The 18,841-nt window shown below is 35.7% G+C and overlaps 4 protein-coding genes across 4 annotated transcripts in view; 2 read left to right on the forward strand and 2 right to left on the reverse strand.

The window, feature by feature from the left end:
* The first annotated feature begins 1,257 nt into the window (after positions 1 to 1,257).
* Positions 1,258 to 11,133, forward strand: LOC145028346 (clathrin heavy chain 1-like). Its single transcript, XM_078977021.1, has 27 exons — positions 1,258 to 1,628; positions 2,220 to 2,424; positions 2,823 to 2,911; positions 3,012 to 3,090; positions 3,173 to 3,300; positions 3,391 to 3,489; positions 3,610 to 3,718; positions 3,825 to 3,904; positions 3,989 to 4,216; positions 4,299 to 4,364; positions 4,449 to 4,565; positions 4,660 to 4,857; positions 4,957 to 5,073; positions 5,151 to 5,210; positions 5,388 to 5,474; positions 5,619 to 5,837; positions 5,936 to 5,998; positions 6,063 to 6,167; positions 6,255 to 6,757; positions 6,837 to 7,115; positions 7,781 to 8,783; positions 8,976 to 9,461; positions 9,698 to 9,868; positions 9,958 to 10,143; positions 10,260 to 10,382; positions 10,462 to 10,572; positions 10,682 to 11,133. The coding sequence occupies exons 1-27, from the start codon at positions 1,584 to 1,586 to the stop codon at positions 10,829 to 10,831; spliced, it is 5,106 nt and encodes a 1,701-aa protein (XP_078833147.1). The 5' UTR covers positions 1,258 to 1,583; the 3' UTR covers positions 10,832 to 11,133.
* An 827-nt stretch (positions 11,134 to 11,960) lies between these two features.
* LEW3 (UDP-Glycosyltransferase superfamily protein) lies at positions 11,961 to 14,583 on the forward strand. Its single transcript, XM_078977022.1, has 7 exons — positions 11,961 to 12,423; positions 12,763 to 13,049; positions 13,153 to 13,339; positions 13,425 to 13,493; positions 13,593 to 13,786; positions 13,941 to 14,050; positions 14,114 to 14,583. The coding sequence occupies exons 1-7, from the start codon at positions 12,121 to 12,123 to the stop codon at positions 14,347 to 14,349; spliced, it is 1,386 nt and encodes a 461-aa protein (XP_078833148.1). The 5' UTR covers positions 11,961 to 12,120; the 3' UTR covers positions 14,350 to 14,583.
* A 1,489-nt stretch (positions 14,584 to 16,072) lies between these two features.
* Positions 16,073 to 17,117, reverse strand: LOC145029393 (uncharacterized). The gene is made up of 2 exons (XM_078977942.1): positions 16,709 to 17,117; positions 16,073 to 16,628 (listed from the first exon to the last, which is right to left on the reverse strand). The coding sequence occupies exons 1-2, from the start codon at positions 17,037 to 17,039 to the stop codon at positions 16,186 to 16,188; spliced, it is 774 nt and encodes a 257-aa protein (XP_078834068.1). The 5' UTR covers positions 17,040 to 17,117; the 3' UTR covers positions 16,073 to 16,185.
* Positions 17,118 to 17,581: 464 nt separating this feature from the next.
* Positions 17,582 to 18,841, reverse strand: part of LOC145029394 (uncharacterized) — a 3,049-nt gene continuing 1,789 nt past the window's right edge. The window contains exons 2-3 of the mRNA XM_078977943.1: positions 18,281 to 18,600; positions 17,582 to 18,212 (exon numbers count right to left, since the gene is read on the reverse strand). Of these exons, the coding sequence (XP_078834069.1) occupies positions 17,643 to 18,212; positions 18,281 to 18,600 (890 nt within the window). The 3' untranslated portion in view covers positions 17,582 to 17,642. The remainder of the gene's footprint in view (positions 18,213 to 18,280; positions 18,601 to 18,841) is intronic.

Genomic DNA, 18,841 nt, shown 5'->3' on the forward strand with positions numbered 1-18,841 from the left:
GATGCCAATAAGCAGAAGAGTCGGATCAACCAACTCCTTTATGCTCTAATCCTCTTATACTTCAAGTCTTCTTCTTCCAAACCACCTTACAAGCTTAAAATTCACACAAAATGGAGAGCACACTTGAATTAGGGTTTCAGAGCTTAAGGGGATGGTGAGGGGAGGCCAAGGGAGGCTACTGATCCGTTAGATAGGGTGTTAGACCCTGGAAATTAGGTTTCATCCGCCAACTCCAACTCGTCGAGTCGTGTCCTCCGACTTGTCGAGTTGATCACTTAAGTTATGCGGCCAAATCAGTTCCTACTCGACGAGTTAAGGCATCCAACTCGTTGAGTCGACCTTTCAAAATGAAAATATATAACTGTAAAGTTTATACTTAATGGTCAGGGCGTTACAATAGTTATACTAACGACGTGTTCGACAGCAAACGTTTGAGAGCTTTTAGCTTCTAGCGTTTGACAAAACGCTCCGCTTTGAAAAGAAAACCTTATTTGGCACTACAACTTCTAGCGTTACTTTTAACAAAACGCTCCAAATCAAAATGATACTTCATATAGCGTTTAACAAAACGCTAAAAGCTACCAGCTAATTTTGCTGAACACACGTTGTAGTTGCCTTCTCGAAGGAGGCTTTCCCTAACTAAATTCCATTCAAGATAATGAATATGGATGGTAAATTAAATGAAATGATACCATGGTGAGTTTTTCTCTAGCTTGTTTGATTGGATTATTTACTACCTCCGACCATGATTTTGCAAGAAGGAAAATGTTAGTTTTTAGGTTTTGTTTTGCTATGGTATCATTTTAAATTTATGATTGAGTTTTCAATTCCTTTATTCGCCAACTTGTTTTAGGTACATCAATTATGTATGTATAGCAGATCTAGGTTAACAAGGCGAGTCGATTCTTTAAACAAGGAAATGATATTGAAGGAAAAAATGATATGAAAAGGGGATTTCCTATCTCAACAAGTTTTACGTTCTTGATTCAATTAGGTAAAAGTTCGTTTGATATTTGTATAATCTGTTAAATGGAATTGGTTTGTTTGATAATTCATGTAATTAAGGAAATTGGTTTATAATTTATAAGGATAAGTATTTATTCGATTAAGAAGGTTTATATTATCGGTATGAAAATTTTAAATTTTATACATACAACGATAAATAATTATATCCACATATACATCATCATTTATTAACATTTCCTATTTCCTATTAGTTTGAAGTTTGAACACAATGCAAGCACTTGTGTACTCTTTTGAAAGAAAAAGAAAAAAAAAAGGATAACTGATGCGGTTTTAATTTTTCCACCAAGGCCTCTTCACACACTCTCTGCCCCTCTCTCAGATTAGATCTCTGCTTTCCCTGCTCCCCTTTTCCATTTAGATTTTAAGTTTCTGCATCTGTGAGCAGGACTACGTACTTTCAGCATTATCTCTCGAGATCTCTCGTTCACGAGGGATCATCGACGCTTTCTGTCTCCGGCGCGCTGAGTTTTCTCAGTCGGAGATTCAATCAACTTGAATACATCGTAGATCAAAACTACATCTGATCAGTCGTCGTTTTGATCTATTTCGCCACCACAATGGCGGCCGCTAGCGCTCCAATCACTATGAAAGAGGCACTCACGGTATGTAAATCTCTACCAAGAACCTAGGTTTATCATATACGCTTATACCAATAGATTCACACTTATATTGTGCCACACCTATAGCCTGGATAACTCATTTGATTGTTTACGAAAAATTTCGGACTTATTTTAAGGATTCATGAAATGACGTTGAGGATACTTAAACGGCGTAAAAGAATTCTCGAGCATCTTAACCAGTTAACTTTAGTATTGCTTATAAGCATCTAAAGGTTTGGTATCTTATGTGATAATAGATTTCGCACTATGATATTTTGGAAATCGAACTTACTGTAGTCGATTTTGCTGGTTAAATGATCTTTTGGGTTTATTTAGGGTTAGTCTGATGGAAATCCCGTTTGCTAGCTTTTGCTCTCCCCTAGTTTTTAGAATTATGGTTCTGGAACATCCAAAAAAGGATGCAGCATGTTGACTTTGTCTGTGGAATCATAGTCCACATTGATGTATGTTAATATGCTTTTGGTAGATCTGTGGGGCACGATGAATGTGATATCACAATCGCAGTTTATAGTGGTCTATTGTGCATGGGTTGGTTGTTTTTTGGCTTTCAATAATGCAATATTGTTGTTGCAGTTGCCAAGCATAGGGATCAATCCACAGTTCATCACATTTACCAATGTTACAATGGAGTCTGATAAGTTTATATGTGTTCGGGAAACATCGCCACAAAACAGCGTGGTGATTATCGACATGAACATGCCCATGCAGCCATTGAGGAGGCCAATCACTGCCGACTCAGCTCTTATGAATCCTGTTTCCAGGATTCTGGCTTTGAAAGGTACAACTTTCTATTTATTAGTTTGTAGATCTGTGGATATAATTTGAACCATGTTAAACTTTCTGGTAGAACTATGTTAAATGTTTAATGATGTCCTGGGAGCATCATAATCCATTCTTAGCCTGGCATTGTCTTGAAAATTAGTATTTGAGAATTGAGACTGTATGTTCCAAAGGAACTAAGAATGCATGATCTGAGAATTGTAGGCATAGTGGTGAACAACTCAATATGGACCTGATTTTTATAATTTTTTTTTTCCACCTGATTAAACCTGAGCTTCATTGATAATGCTACAGCATGGCATAGTGCCATAGCAACAAATCTGTGAACTTGTAGCAATGTTTTTGAGAAAAATTGGGTTAGTTTCTACTTTAGCTAATTTTTTATTTTACTTGAAGCTCAACTCCCGGGGACTTCTCAGGATCATTTACAGATATTTAACATTGAGATGAAAGCCAAAATGAAGTCTCATCAGATGCCTGAGCAGGTGACAGTTGTCTATTACTTATAAATCAACAATTTGGAACATTTACATTTTGTTAGCTAAAATTTGATGTGTATTTGACCTAACATGTTTCCTTCTTTAGGTTGTCTTTTGGAAGTGGGTTACCCCTAAGATGTTGGGCATGGTAACCCAGACATCAGTATATCATTGGTCAATTGAGGGTACATTGTCTTCGTTGCATCCTTTGGCATGTAAGCTAAAGACCATATTGTCTGAAATTGGTGTTCAATCTTTTCTATACAGGTGATTCTGAACCTGTGAAGATGTTTGACAGAACGGCTAATTTATCAAACAATCAGATCATCAATTACAAATGCGATCCATCTGAGAAATGGCTGGTGTTAATTGGAATTGCCCCTGGTTCACCAGAGGTTTGTTTGTAGTTACTCATTAGTTAAATGCGAACATTTAACGATTTTCCTTTTATGGATCATTTTAACCCTGTTTTTTGATGTTGACAGAAACCCCAGTTAGTCAAAGGAAATATGCAGCTTTTTTCTGTTGACCAGCAGCGGAGTCAAGCCCTTGAAGCACATGCAGCATCATTTGCCTCTTTCAAAGTACTCATATTTACTTTAATACTGCACCTGAAGAAAAGATAGAAGATAGTTGCTTTCTATATCTTTTCATATTGTAATCAGTTGCATAAACTTGATCGGATATTTATACATTTCAAACAGGTCTCCAGCAATGAGAATCCTTCTATTCTTATTTCTTTTGCCACCAAAAGCTCTAATGCTGGACAGGTTACATCAAAGCTGCATGTCATTGAGCTTGGGGCCCAGCCAGGTTTCATTCTTTTATGACCCGTTTATTATTATTATTTCGCTTTTTGTGTCTCTTTATGTACTGCATCTAATTTTCCTCCTCTCTCTCTATTGCAAACATAATGCAGGGAAGGCTGCTTTTACCAAGAAACAAGCAGACCTTTTCTTCCCTCCAGATTTTGCAGATGATTTTCCAGTTGCCATGCAGGTACTTAATCTGTCATTCTTTTTGTTACAAGTTACATTACATTTTGTAAGATTATCTTATACATACGTGTTTTTGACTTTTCAGATATCTCACAAGTATGGTTTGATTTACGTAATCACCAAGCTGGGGCTTCTATTTGTATATGACCTTGAAACAGCTACTGCAGTCTATAGAAATAGAATCAGCCCGGACCCAATTTTTCTGACATCTGAAGCTTCATCAGTTGGGGGTTTTTATGCTGTCAATAGACGTGGGCAAGTCTTACTTGCCACTGTAAATGAAGCAACTATTGTGCCTTTTGTTAGCGGACAAGTAAGTTCTTAAAGTTGCTTCATCATTGACAGGTTTTACTATTTTATTACTATCACAATCCTAATTTGATCTGTTACTGCAGTTAAACAACCTGGAGCTTGCTGTTAATCTTGCAAAAAGAGGAAACTTACCTGGCGCAGAGAATTTGGTAAGTTTCTTTTTCTTTTTCCTAGTCTTTTGAGTACATTTTATAAAAATTAAACAAAAATGCACTTTTCACATGAATGATCAGGTTGTACAACGTTTCCAAGAACTGTTTGCTCAAACAAAGTACAAAGAGGCCGCTGAGCTTGCTGCAGAATCTCCCCAAGGCATTCTCCGTACGCCAGACACAGTTGCCAAATTTCAGGTATATTCTGGTTGATGCCTTTAAATGAAATATTCTTTGATTAAATTTTATATATTTGATTGAATGTCAGTAACTTGTTAATATTTTATTGCAGAGTGTACCTGTACAAGCTGGACAGACGCCACCATTATTGCAGTATTTTGGGACCCTTTTAACCAAAGGGAAGTTGAATGCATTTGAATCTTTGGAACTATCTCGCTTAGTTGTCAATCAGAACAAAAAGAATCTTTTGGAGAATTGGTTGGCTGAAGACAAGTTGGAATGTAGCGAGGAACTTGGAGACCTTGTGAAGGTTGAAAAGAAGTTTTTAAATCTTTTTTTTTTTTTTTTGTGTCTTGTGTTGTCTGCAGTTATCATCCCCATCTAAATCTATTTCCTAATTTGCTTGTAGACTGTTGATAATGATCTTGCGTTAAAAATTTACATCAAAGCGAGAGCAACTCCAAAAGTTGTTGCAGCTTTTGCTGAGAGAAGAGAGTTTGACAAAATTTTGATTTACTCCAAGCAGGTTTGCTTTCCCTTCAAATATAATTTCAATGTTAATCAATTCTTTATGCAGATAAAATAACAGCTGTATTGATGCAGGTTGGCTATACACCTGATTATCTGTTCCTTTTGCAAACAATTCTTCGATCAGATCCGCAGGTACTAAATATTTAAGCAGATAAGGCTTTTGTTCATGTGTTATATTATGTGGTCAATCCATTCTCTGAAAATAATTTTCTATTTACATTTTACACTGATAATCTTAACTAGCGTGCTGTGGAATAAGTTTCTATCTGCATGAAAGTAAGACCGATAATCTTGTTTTGTGTTTTACAGGGTGCTGTTAATTTTGCTCTAATGATGTCTCAAATGGAGGGAGGTTGTCCTGTTGATTACAATACAATAACAGATCTTTTCCTTCAGGTTTGATCATCATATAAATAGACATGTTCTCATAAAAAACAATTGATATGAAAAATATCTCGTTGACTCATTATCTCTGCAGACATGCAGTTGAGTGGATCCTATAATTTAACCAATTTCAAATACTTTTATTTTTTTCTTCAGAGGAACTTGATACGTGAAGCAACAGCCTTCCTTTTAGATGTCCTTAAACCCAATCTGCCAGAGCATGCTCACTTGCAAACCAAGGTTCTTGAGATCAACCTGGTAACATTTCCTAATGTTGCTGATGCCATATTAGCAAATGGCATGTTCAGCCACTATGATAGGCCTCGTGTTGCTCAACTCTGTGAGAAAGCAGGTCTTTATGTCCGAGCACTTCAGGTTCACTAAATATCCAGAAACTTTTTTTTTTTTCCTTTTTCTTTCTGTAAGCTCTCTTTTTCACTTGCTTTACTGAAACTTCTATTTTTCTTCTGTAGCACTACGGTGAATTGCCAGATATCAAACGTGTCATTGTGAACACTCACGCAATTGAGCCACAGGTGGAATTTTATATACTGCACATTATGGGTTTTACCTTATATACTGATTGTTTTTTGTGTTCAGTCTCTTGTAGAATTTTTTGGGACACTATCTAAGGAATGGGCATTGGAGTGCATGAAAGATCTTTTACTAGTCAATTTGAGAGGAAACCTTCAGATAATAGTGCAGGTAATCAATCTCACATTATGTGATTATCTAATCGTATCTTTTATCTTTTGAGGTCAACCCATGTGACTTTGACTATCATGGCTGTAGGTTGCCAAAGAATATTGCGAGCAGCTGGGAGTTGAAGCATGTATTAAACTTTTTGAGCAATTTAAATCCTATGAAGGTCTCTACTTCTTTCTGGGTTCATATTTAAGCTCCAGCGAGGATCCTGACATCCACTTCAAGTACATCGAGGCAGCCGCCAAGACAGGACAAATTAAGGAAGTTGAGCGTGTAACAAGAGAATCAAATTTCTATGATGCTGAAAAAACCAAGAATTTTCTAATGGAAGCCAAGCTTCCAGATGCAAGGCCATTAATCAACGTGTGTGATCGCTTTGGTTTTGTCCCTGATCTCACTCACTACCTTTATACCAACAACATGCTGCGGTATATTGAAGGGTATGTCCAGAAGGTCAATCCAGGGAATGCACCTTTAGTTGTAGGACAGCTGTTAGATGATGAGTGTCCTGAGGATTTCATCAAAGGTTTGATTCTATCAGTTCGTTCTCTGCTTCCAGTTGAGCCTCTCGTGGATGAGTGTGAAAAGAGGTTTGACCTTTTGCTTATTTCGTCTTATATTTTCTCTCAGTTGATTTGCATCGTTATATCGTTTTCTTGTTTCTTTCAGGAATCGACTGCGGTTGCTTACTCAGTTTCTGGAGCATCTTGTGAGTGAAGGAAGTCAAGATGTGCATGTGCACAATGCTTTGGGTAAAATCATCATAGACAGCAATAACAATCCCGAGCACTTTCTTACTACCAACCCGTACTATGATTCTCGTGTTGTTGGGAAGTACTGTGAGAAACGTGATCCCACGCTTGCTGTTGTTGCGTACCGCAGAGGACAATGTGATGAGGAACTTATCAATGTAACAAGCAGGAATTCTCTGTTTAAGTTGCAAGCCAGGTACTTAATTTAACTAGTGTTTGGTATGGCGATAATCGAAAAGGGAATGGAATGGAGTATTACTGTGGAATCAATAAATAATGGTTGACTGCCAGATAGGATTGGAATGGAGCATTCATTCCTCACGTCATGTGATTTCTTCTCGTCTGCGGATTGTCATTCCATGGGGAAAGAATGACGTATTATAATTTTTAAATACTTTTATCCATATAATCTTCGATAACAATGATTTTCAAAACTTCATGTAAATTGTTTTTTGCTATTTTCTAAAAACACCAAAGATAGTTTTTGTTTGTAAATCCTATTTAAGATTTCATGATATGTTTTTTTATTTAAAGTGTTTTTTTTACTATTTAAAATACATATAGTATATATTTCAAACTACATGAAATATGTTTATTGCAATATATCTTATTTGATTAAAGTTAATTTTAATAAAATTACATTTTTTTTAATTTACCAGTTTGTTTTTTTAATTATACATAACAAACAAATGATCGAATGACTTATTCCATTCCCTCAAGCCAGATATAATGATACATTTCACTACACTGTTCATTCCATTACTTTTTGATCTTATTCCGTCACACTATTCTTGTTCATCATATATGAATCTGATCATATTAGTTGAAAGTTTATCAATTAATAATTTATTTTTGTTTTAGATATGTGGTTGAGAGGATGGATGGTGATCTTTGGGAGAAGGTTCTTAACCCTGAAAACGAGTACAGAAGACAACTCATTGATCAAGTTGTCTCTACTGCTTTACCCGAAAGCAAGAGCCCTGAACAGGTTTCTGCTGCTGTGAAAGCTTTCATGACTGCCGATCTCCCCCATGAACTGATCGAACTTCTTGAAAAAATCGTCCTCCAAAATTCCGCTTTTAGTGGGAATTTCAATCTGCAAAACCTTCTTATCTTAACAGCCATCAAAGCCGATCAATCACGAGTCATGGACTACATCAATAGATTAGATAACTTTGATGGGCCTGCTGTTGGAGAGGTTGCTGTTGAAGCCGAATTATATGAAGAAGCATATGCTATATTCAAGAAATTCAACTTAAATGTTCAAGCAGTCAATGTATTGCTGGATAACATCCAAAGCATTCCACGTGCCGTGGAGTTTGCATATCGTGTTGAAGAAGATGCTGTATGGAGTCAAGTGGCTAAAGCTCAGTTAAGAGAAGGACTAGTGAGTGATGCGATTGAATCATTCATTCGTGCTGATGATGCCACTCAGTTTTTAGAAGTTATCCGTGCTGCTGAAGATATAGAGTGTTATGTTGATTTAGTGAAGTATTTAGTGATGGTTAGGCAGAAGACTAAGGAGCCGAAGGTGGATAGTGAGCTTATCTATGCGTATGCAAAGATTGACAGATTGAGTGATATTGAAGAGTTCATTTTGATGCCGAATGTGGCTAACCTTCTTAATGTTGGTGATCGGTTGTTTGATGAAGCACTGTATGAAGCTGCGAAGATAATATATGCTTTCATATCAAATTGGGCCAAGTTGGCAGTTACACTTGTTAGGCTGCAACAGTTTCAAGGTGCGGTTGATGCTGCTCGTAAGGCAAATAGCTCAAAGACATGGAAGGAAGTTTGTTTTGCTTGTGTTGATGCTGAGGAGTTCCGCTTGGCTCAGATATGTGGGCTCAATATTATTGTACAGGTAATGTTCTGTAATCTTTTGGGTAATGTTTGGTATAATCAGGGGAGGAATGGAATAAAAAACAACTTTTTGTTTTGTCTGATGGAATGAATTGTGGACCTTTCTTTACAAATGTGATTTCTGTGGCTGTTTAGTTGTATACACTGACGGGTTGATTTGTTTCGAAATGAATTTATATTTATATATAAATAGGTGGATGATCTGGAAGAGGTGAGCGAGTACTACCAAAACAGAGGATGCTTCAATGAACTGATATCTCTGATGGAGAGTGGTCTAGGGTTGGAACGTGCCCACATGGGCATCTTCACTGAGTTGGGTGTCCTTTACGCCAGATACCGTTACGAGAAGCTTATGGAGCATATCAAACTCTTCTCAACCCGTCTCAACATTCCAAAGCTTATCCGAGCTTGTGATGAACAACAACACTGGAAGGAACTTACGTATCTATACATCCAGTATGATGAGTTTGATAATGCTGCCTCCACTGTCATGAATCATTCTCCAGAGGCATGGGATCATATGCAGTTTAAAGATATCGCGGTTAAAGTCGCAAATGTTGAGCTTTATTACAAGGCTGTTCACTTTTACCTGCAAGAGCATCCTGATCTTATCAATGATGTTCTCAATGTCCTTGCTCTACGTGTTGACCATACCCGTGTCGTTGACATTATGCGAAAGGTTTGTCCATACAGCAATACCCCATTCTATTTATAAAAAAAAAAATAGCAACACTCTTCTGAATACAAAGAATTTTGAATTTTATAATTGGGTAGATTTTGCAAAGTATGCCGTCTTAACAAGAATTTTTTGGAAGTATATTCTATAATTGGGTCAAAGTACAATGCCTTGATTGTAGAATTCTGTAATAGAATTATGTATAATGGAGATTTTGTTTTCGGTAATTGCATTTGCAGGCAGGGCAGCTTCCTCTTGTGAAGCCGTATATGGTTGCAGTTCAGAGCAACAATGTATCAGCTGTAAATGAGGCATTGAATGAAATATATGTGGAGGAGGAAGACTATGATAGGTTGCGTGAGTCTATTGATTTGCATGACAACTTTGACCAGATTGGCCTTGCACAGAAGGTACTTTGTTTGCTGTACTATTATTTATATTATTAAATGAAGTGAATTGTGATGTCATGATATTTATTGATGCGTATGGATTGTTGCAGATTGAGAAACACGAGCTTCTTGAGATGAGGCGTGTGGCTGCATATATTTACAAGAAGGCTGGTAGATGGAAGCAGTCAATTGCATTGTCTAAGAAAGACAAGGTCTACAAGGATGCCATGGAGACAGCCTCACAATCTGGTGACCGTGAGCTAGCAGAAGAATTGCTCCTCTATTTCATCGACCAGGTACGTACAAGCAAAACTTATTCTCTAAATATCTATTTTGTGAGGAGGGAGGGTGCAATTGGTAAATTCAGTGTTTTATAATAATATAATATAATTGGGGTTATGCATCATTGCAGGGAAAGAAGGAATGCTTTGCTTCGTGTCTGTTTGTTTGTTATGATCTAATCCGTGCAGATGTTGCTCTTGAGCTAGCCTGGTTGAACAATATGATCGATTTTGCCCTCCCGTATCTGCTTCAGGTATATTTTTATCATTCTCAGGTTTTAAGTCCTTTATTTCATAAATTTTATTAATACTTTTAATTTAATATGGTTGCAGTTTATCCGTGAATATACGGGGAAAGTTGATGAACTAATAAAGGACAAGATAGAAGCAGCCAAGGAAAGCAAGGCCAAGGAGAACGAAGAGCAGGATGTCATTAAGCAGCATGTATGTCTTTGTCTTTGTTTCACTACTCTTATTATTTGATTTTATTTTTAAGATGATGATGATGATGATAGTTTGGTTTGGTTTGGTTTGGTTGAATGCTGATTTCTAGAACATGTATGCTCAACTACTGCCTCTAGCGCTGCCTGCACCACCAGGTATGGGTGGAGGAGGATTTGCTCCACCACCACCACCACCAATGGGTGGAATGGGGATGCCGCCTATGCCACCATTTGGAATGCCGCCGATGGGCTCTTACTGATTCATTCATTATTGGTGGTTGAAAGAACAAACTTGAACAGTTTCCAGTCGTGTGTTTTGGGGGTTAAAAGGTAGATTTGTTTTAGATATGAGAATAAATATGGCGTGGTTTTACTTATTATTATTATTATTATTATTTTTATAGGTGTCGATAAGTTTTTCTTGTAATTTTTTTTTGGGTAGTTAAGGAATTTTTTGCAGGTGGATAGGCAAGATGAGGGAGTATAATCATGTATTATGAATTTATGATGTATCAGAACAATTCGGATCAATATTCAATAGGATGGAGGATGTATTATGCTACTTTTGATATGGACTTTTTAGCTTGTATTCTCGTATCCTATTTTAAAATCAAAAGAAACACAAATCCACCAATTTTTACACACTTGTACTAATGTACTATCAATATATCAATCCCAATCAATTTAAGCAAATCTAGGATAATTGCATCACCTTCAGATTTTACCTTATATCATTGCACTTTTTGTTTTCAATTTACATGTAATGTAACTTAACCACTGGATTTCTCTTTTTGAGTGATTATAATTTGTTGCTAATCTCTCCAATTTTTCTTTTAATTGGTAACGGACGATCTTTTTATAATACAACCAAATCAAAATCAAAATCAAAAAGATATACTGTATTATCATCGTTACAACATCATCAGATTTTAAAAAACATATTAACCACATGTTTAGCTACAAGTTTTCTTTATAAAAGCAATTTTAATTTAATACTTAATATAGTTTGCAAAAAAATATGGATGAGATCCAAAAACTTTTTAACTTACACAGCATGTCCTGAGTTTGAGATTTTCCGGTGACAATAGGATTCATCTGAGACTTTTCCGACATGGGTTCGTCCGTGATTGATAGGTTGAAAACTTTTTAGATTTTTCCGACATGGGTTCGTCCGTGATTGATAGGTTGAAAACTTTTTAGATTTTAATGTAATTTGAAAACTTTTTGGATTTCAAGCTCCATATATATTATTTACAAAAAATAAAATAAAAATAATAACAGAGTTAACAAATTTTTAAGCGGCTAGAATAATAACTTTACCTTTAAAAAAAAAAAAAAAAGTTAGGATTTTCGTCAATTACTCGTATAAAACCTTTGGACTTATGCAGTCTATATATTTTCACTCTCTCGAGTTCTTTCCTTTCAATGGCGTAACCACAGAAGTCTTCCGTTTTCTTTCTTGCTTTATTTCTATCCAGTACCCAAACTCAACTCAAGCACAGTTGTTTAAATTTTCGATATCACCCGCCCCTACTGAAAACATCTGAAGATGGTGATTCTGATACTGATAAGGATATTTGTAGTTTCAACAATTTTGACTAAAATAATAAGATTCATTTGGGCTTTAATTGTCGCCCGGTTTGACAGAAAGAAGGCCGTAGGGTTCTTTCACCCTTACACCAACGACGGCGGAGGTGGAGAAAGAGTTCTGTGGTGTGCAGTTAAAGCTATTCAAGAAGAACGCCCTGATCTTGATTGTGTTATCTACACCGGCGATCATGATGCTTCTCCTGACAGCCTCATCCTCCGCGCCGTCGATCGGTTTGGTGTTAAGTTGCTTTCTCCTCCCAAGGTAATTTCCAATGTTTCTGTGATGAAATGCCTAAAATTCATGTTTAATGATTCTGAAAATTAACTTTAGTTAGTAAACCCTAACTGTTGAATCACAAAGTCTAGATATGCATAATTTCAAGTGATTTATGCATAATTCAGTCCATTTCAAGTGAGGATGTGTTTAGGAACTTCAAGTCTGATCCATGGAGTTGAAATCTAAGCACAATCTGATTAAGTTCGATGCATCATGTGATGATGAACACTGTGATCAAACTTGTTAGTTGATTCAGATTGATCTCCATGCTGTTTTGCCAAATCTGCTTAGTTTCTTATGATAATTGTATTTGATTTCTATCAGGTCGTGCACTTACAAGAAAGGAAATGGATCGAAGAAACAACATATCCTCGCTTCACCATGATTGGTCAAAGTTTTGGTTCAATCTACCTTTCATACGAAGCCTTGACCAAATTTGTTCCATTATACTATTTGGATACAAGTGGATATGCCTTTACCTATCCACTCGCCCGACTTTTTGGTTGCAAAGTCATCTGCTACACACATTACCCAACAATCAGCTTAGATATGCTTTCTCGTGTTCATTCAAGGAGTTCCATGTATAATAATGACACCGTTGTTGCTAAAAGGTTAGTTGCGTAATTGTTCCACTCCATTAGTTGTTTTTACAGAAAACCTTGAAGTTATGTAGATTAGTGATGCTAATCATTCCTTACATAATTGTCATGACAGTGTACTGCTATCACAGTTGAAAGTTGTATATTACAAAGTTTTTAGCTGGATGTATGGCTTTGTTGGTTCTTGTGCAAATCTTGCAATGGTAAACTCTTCATGGACACAATCGCATATTGAAAAGCTTTGGAGAATTCCAAATCGTACTAAACGAGTTTATCCTCCTTGTGATACAACTGGATTGCAGGTTTATTTTTTTATGCCTTATACTTAATTATATACAACCGGATCATAATCATATCAATTACTGTTTTTAAACAATTACCTATCAGGAACTTCCACTGGAAAGAGAAACAACACCACCTAAAATCATTTCAGTGGCTCAATTTCGACCAGAGAAGGTGTGGTTTTTTTATTAAAGGTGTTAAAATCATTAAAAATTTACATGATCTTTGATAGCTGATATTTTATTTTTGGTTAAAATAAAAACATTATGTCAGGCACATGCTGTTCAGCTTCAGGCTTTTGCACTTTGCATCAAGAAACTGAATGTGGAGACTCCTAGACCTAAACTCCAGGTTGTTGGTAGCTGTAGAAACGATGCTGATGAAACAAGATTGCAGAATTTGAAAGATTTAGCTATTGAACTCATGATAGAAGAGGATGTAGAATTCCATAAGAACGTGTCCTACAGGTTTGTCATTATATTTTTTCAGTTACCCGGTTATCAAAAAAACACACATACACACACACAGCGTACTTTCACTATTTTATTAATTTAGCCATTGAAGTATTAATTTTTAGGATTATTGTAATAATATGTATAAGTAAATGGGTTTTGCATGCAGGGAGTTAGTAAGGCTATTGGGTGGTGCAACTGCAGGGATTCATTCAATGATTGATGAACATTTTGGCATTAGTGTTGTAGAGTACATGGCTGCAGGAGCCATTCCCATTGGTAAAACAAATAAAAACCCATGCTTCATTATTGACATCTAAAAACATATGCTTTTTTTTTCAGCTCATAATTCAGCTGGCCCAAAGATGGACATTGTGTTACCTGAAGAAGAGAAGCAAACGGGGTTTCTTGCTGAGACTGTGGAAGAATATGCAGATGCGATTTTGGAGATTTTAAGGATGTCTGAATCTGAAAAACATGGCATGGCTGCAGCTGCCAGAAGACGAGCTGGCAGCTTCTCAGAGCAGAGATTTTATCGTGATTTTAAAGCTGCAATTAGACCCATTCTAAACCAATGAGCTTCTTTCTAAGGAGAGATGAAACATATAAAAACTAACATACAACATCAGGATTTCCCTTTACTCGGAGTTTTGTTTGATTTGATCTGATTTTGTTTCTTTTATTTTTGTTAAAACAAATGGAAGTTGGATGCTGTTGTGGGAAAATATCCAAGTGCCATGTCTTATGTCTATATCAGTAAAAAGACAAAGTATGTTGCTAGTTGCTGAAATAGAATAGTTTTGTCAAATACATATTCTAGAGTCAACGTAAGATAATTGATTGCTTTTGAAGCGAATTAATTTATAGATGGAAAATTAATACTTTTATGAATTTTCTAAATTTAATTATTTTAATCTTAAAGAAAAAAAAAACGTGAATACAAACCCGATGTTTTATACTTTTTATTACCTTGTTACCACAGGTGCTTCATTTACAAGTGAATGATTTATGGTGAAACACTTTTATAATATTCTATCATTTTTAAAGATATGTAAGGTGTGATCATTTTGCATACAATCCTGTGGATTTGTAGGTGGGAGACTAGTATGGTACCAACACTTCTGAGACAGTGATATCCATCACGGCGAAAGGTGAAAGGTGTTTGCGTTGGCATTCTAGAACACCCTAATTGCACTTTCGATACATAGATGATGGTCGATGGTTCACATTTTACCTTATGATAATTGGAGCATTTGTTTATTTAGACATGTTTTGTGTTGCTTTTCAGACAAATATTGCTTCTAACCGTCACTTCTTATGGTGTGTAGAGAACCCTTAGGTAGTGTTTGGTGCATGAGACTGGAGAACGACAGACTTTCAAATGATGTTTGGCATTGATGGAACAAGAACAAAAGTAGTTGTTGACCAAGTCAAATGGGACTATTTTATTAAATTTTAATCCCACCAAAAAAGGTTGAACAAAGTGGACTATTCTACAATCGCCTTTTATTTTTGTTTATTTCTTATGTTTTTCATTGTTTTTCCAAGTGACTTCAAGTTGCAGAGAATAATTCATTAATAGCAATGAATACAACATCAATTTCATTGATGCTTCCTATGTCCTTAAATTTTATTATTTTAATCTTATTTCTTTTTTGAGATTATAGATTATTATCTTCGACGTTCCATTTAATGTTTATTCACTTTTCCTTTATAAGATTTTTATAAGATTAATGATGTATAATTATTCCCCATAACAATCGCCAAAGGGAATTCCAATCTGCTACAAAGGTGTGTGTAAAACGTTTATGTATAAGGATACTTTAATAATAATATTAGAACGTCACTTACAAGTATTATATCCGAAAGCAAATTGAAAATAGTTTATAGTATTTTTGGATAAATACAAGGATAATTTAGTAATTTTACAATCTTGTTCCATTGAGTCCTAGCCTTACCAAATATTATATAAATAGATCATTTTAGTCCACTCTAGTCCAGTCCGGTTCCGTTTAGTCCCGATACCAACCGCTACCTTAGGAAACTAAGGGGCTGTTTGGCAGGATCTGAATTTTTAAGATCTGAATTTTTAAGAGGTCTGAATTTCTAAGAGGGTCTGAAATTTTAAGAGCTGAATGTTTAACATGCTGTTTGGTTGGGACCTCTGAATTGTTCTGCTGAATTATTAAAATGACCATTTTACCCTTCTGTTTTATTTTTTTAATTAAATTCATCTGTTTATTTAGAAAATAACCTAATAAAAATTCTTAATTATGTATTAAAAAATATATAAACACCATATAAAATTCAAATTTAGCATAAATCAAAATTAAACACAAATCCAAATCAAACATAAATATTTTTAAATCCACAATATCATACTAAAATCCAAATAAAATCCTACAAATCTAATTTCATCCCAATTGATTCGCAATCTGGTCACGTAAATTATCCATGTATTCATTTCCTTGTGAACCCCATTCCATATCGTGTACGTTTTCGACATCATTTTGTCCCCCTTGTGGTTGAGCATTGTTCTCCTCGAACGCCATAAATAACTCATCATGAATATCGCATTTCCTTATGAAATTGTGGACTGCAAAACAAGCAACGACTATATCTCTTTGCACTGAAAAAGGAAAAGGAGCCATTCGCTTTAGAATTGGGAATCTCGCCTTCAAAACACCGTAAGCACGTTCAATAACATTTCTGAGTTGCGCATGTGCATGATTGAATTTTTCTTCCTTAGTTAACGGACGTCGCCGTCGATAGTCGGCTAACCAATACCTCGTGTTGCGATAAGGAGTCATAAATCCACGAGTGTTGGTGTATGCAGCATCGCAAAGGTAATATTTATCTGTACACATGAGTAAAGGAAGTATTATATATAGAAATTTAATATCGTATTTTAGAATAATCTTAAAAAGAATTAAAAACCTGGAGGAGGGAACGGAAAGCCTGAAGTCGGGTTACATGCAACTTCTTTCAAAACTCGCGAATCATGTGTTATACCCTCCCAACCGGCCCATACGAATGTGAACATCATATCAAAATCACAAATTCCTAAAACATTTTGAAAGCATTCACCTTTTCCTCTTCCCCTATAGCAAGTTTGTTGATCAGCAGGCACAACTGCATGTACAAGAGTTCCATCTAGCGCACCTATTGCTCCAGGAAAGATTTCTTTTAGCTTACGATGCCTCTCTGAGGAATTCACAGTTGCATTAGAATTCGTTGGCACTATAACTTCTTTTGCAAAAATCATCATTGCATTTAGCACCTCATGAAAGCATCTATGAACTGTTTCTGTGGAGTGTTGAAACCTTCGTTTGATAATCCTGAACCGTTTATTATGTGCTATAGTAGTTAAGAACATAGCCATCTTTTCTTCAACGCTTATATGCCTACTACTTTGCAACCAATTATTTCGTCTAAAATGATTGCATAAAAGTACATATGCTTCACGTGAAAGACGCATCAAGTCTTTACATTGTGTAGAAGTTCCATGTAACAATTCTTGTGTATGTTGATGACCACTCATTTCCGAATCATTATCAATTGCCCTTCCAATTCTGTTGAATGCTAGATTCAACCAATAGCAACATAGTAACATGAAAAATGCAATTTCTTCATCCGAATCCATAAGCAATCTGTTATTTTGAAAATACATAACAATTATATTAACAACATATAATATAAAAATTCATCAAGCCATTAATATCAAATAATCCAAAACATCAAGTAATCCAAAACATCAAGTAATCCAAAACATCAAGTCATTAATGTCAAGTAATCCAAAAAAAGAGCCATCTAGTTCAAACCAAACATCTAGTTATCCAAAAAAAACCATCAAAACATTCAAAAAATCTACTTAGCGAAACATTCCGTAATGTGCTCCAACGGTCTTGACCCAATTCTCACAAATAGCTGGATCAATGGTTAACCACACGTGCCTCTTATCCGCACTTTCACCAAAAAGAGCAACAGCAGTAGTGTATCTTGGATCAAATATTCCCCATCCTAATTTCTCCAATTTTTCCATACACGCATCCAAATTTGAAGAAGAATGCTTTTCCACAAATATTTTAGCAACTGTGGCAATATCTTCACCGATTTCAAGCAATCTTGAGTTGGATGCATCTTTACCCTTATCTTTACCCTTGTCTTTACTTTTATTTTGACTCTTTGCCGTATCTGTAGTCTTTTGTTTTTTTGATTGAGCGGATGACTCGTCACTGAGACCTACAGTTTCTTGTTGAGTGCAATCGATGTCATAAAAGTCATGCAAACTATAGTGGCTTGAGTCTTGAGTAGGACGGGGAAGGGTAGAAGTTGGTCCCCAACTATGCATGCCTGTCGCAGTCGCGCCTTCAAACAACTGTGTGCAAAGGTCGGGATACGGTAATGGTGTGCGTCTCAAAGAATCCACATGTTTGTTTGACTGTTTGGAAAAAAATATTTTATTATTTAAAAACATGAAAATCAATTTTTTATAAATTAACAAAATACCTTCGCTTCTAGTTCCCATTCTTCTTTGGAAAGATTAAAGGTGTTGGTTGTTGAATTGTACACATTACCGGTTTTGTTTTTTAACTTCAAAAAAGCACCAAACTTTGACTTTAGGTAGTCATAACGGTTCTTCATTTGTTTTTGGTCGGCAATAAAGTTATGTTCAATTTTTAGTGTTTCGGCTACATTTCTCCAAGAAAGTGCTTTCAAACTACTCCCTTCCCGTCCATTGATCGTAACTTCACGTAAACAAGCTTCAAGAAATGTTTTCTCTACACCTTCTACCTTCCAACTAATCCTATCCTTCTTTTCTCCCATTTCTTTGATCAATTCAACAAAAAAAAATGCATATTTTAGCAACAAGTTATGCATTACAAATACACATAACATCAACATATAATGCATTACAAATGCACATAACATCAACATATAATCCTAATAACAACATTTCATTATGTCCATTGAAAACATTAGGATTCGTTCATTTAACATCAAACTCAGCGTATAACATCAACATATAATGCACATTTCCTAATAACAACAAGAGCATATATGATTTCA

The sequence above is a fragment of the Lactuca saligna genome, chromosome 2 (assembly GCF_052625555.1).
Source record: "Lactuca saligna cultivar CGN05327 chromosome 2, ASM5262555v1, whole genome shotgun sequence".
Lineage (NCBI taxonomy): Eukaryota > Viridiplantae > Streptophyta > Magnoliopsida > Asterales > Asteraceae > Lactuca > Lactuca saligna.

Coding starts and splice junctions, on each gene's coding strand:
- LOC145028346 (XM_078977021.1), top strand. CDS start 1,584: ATGGCGGCCGCTAGCGCTCCAATCACTATGAAAGAGGCACTCACG. Junction 4,566..4,659: donor ACACAGTTGCCAAATTTCAG/GTATATTCTGGT, acceptor ATTTTATTGCAG/AGTGTACCTGTACAAGCTGG. Junction 5,838..5,935: donor TTTATGTCCGAGCACTTCAG/GTTCACTAAATA, acceptor TTTCTTCTGTAG/CACTACGGTGAATTGCCAGA.
- LEW3 (XM_078977022.1), top strand. CDS start 12,121: ATGGTGATTCTGATACTGATAAGGATATTTGTAGTTTCAACAATTTTG. Junction 12,424..12,762: donor AGTTGCTTTCTCCTCCCAAG/GTAATTTCCAAT, acceptor GATTTCTATCAG/GTCGTGCACTTACAAGAAAG. Junction 13,494..13,592: donor CTCAATTTCGACCAGAGAAG/GTGTGGTTTTTT, acceptor ACATTATGTCAG/GCACATGCTGTTCAGCTTCA.
- LOC145029393 (XM_078977942.1), bottom strand. CDS start 17,039: ATGATGATTTTTGCAAAAGAAGTTATAGTGCCAACGAATTCTAATGCA. Junction 16,629..16,708: donor CTTTCCGTTCCCTCCTCCAG/GTTTTTAATTCT, acceptor TCATGTGTACAG/ATAAATATTACCTTTGCGAT.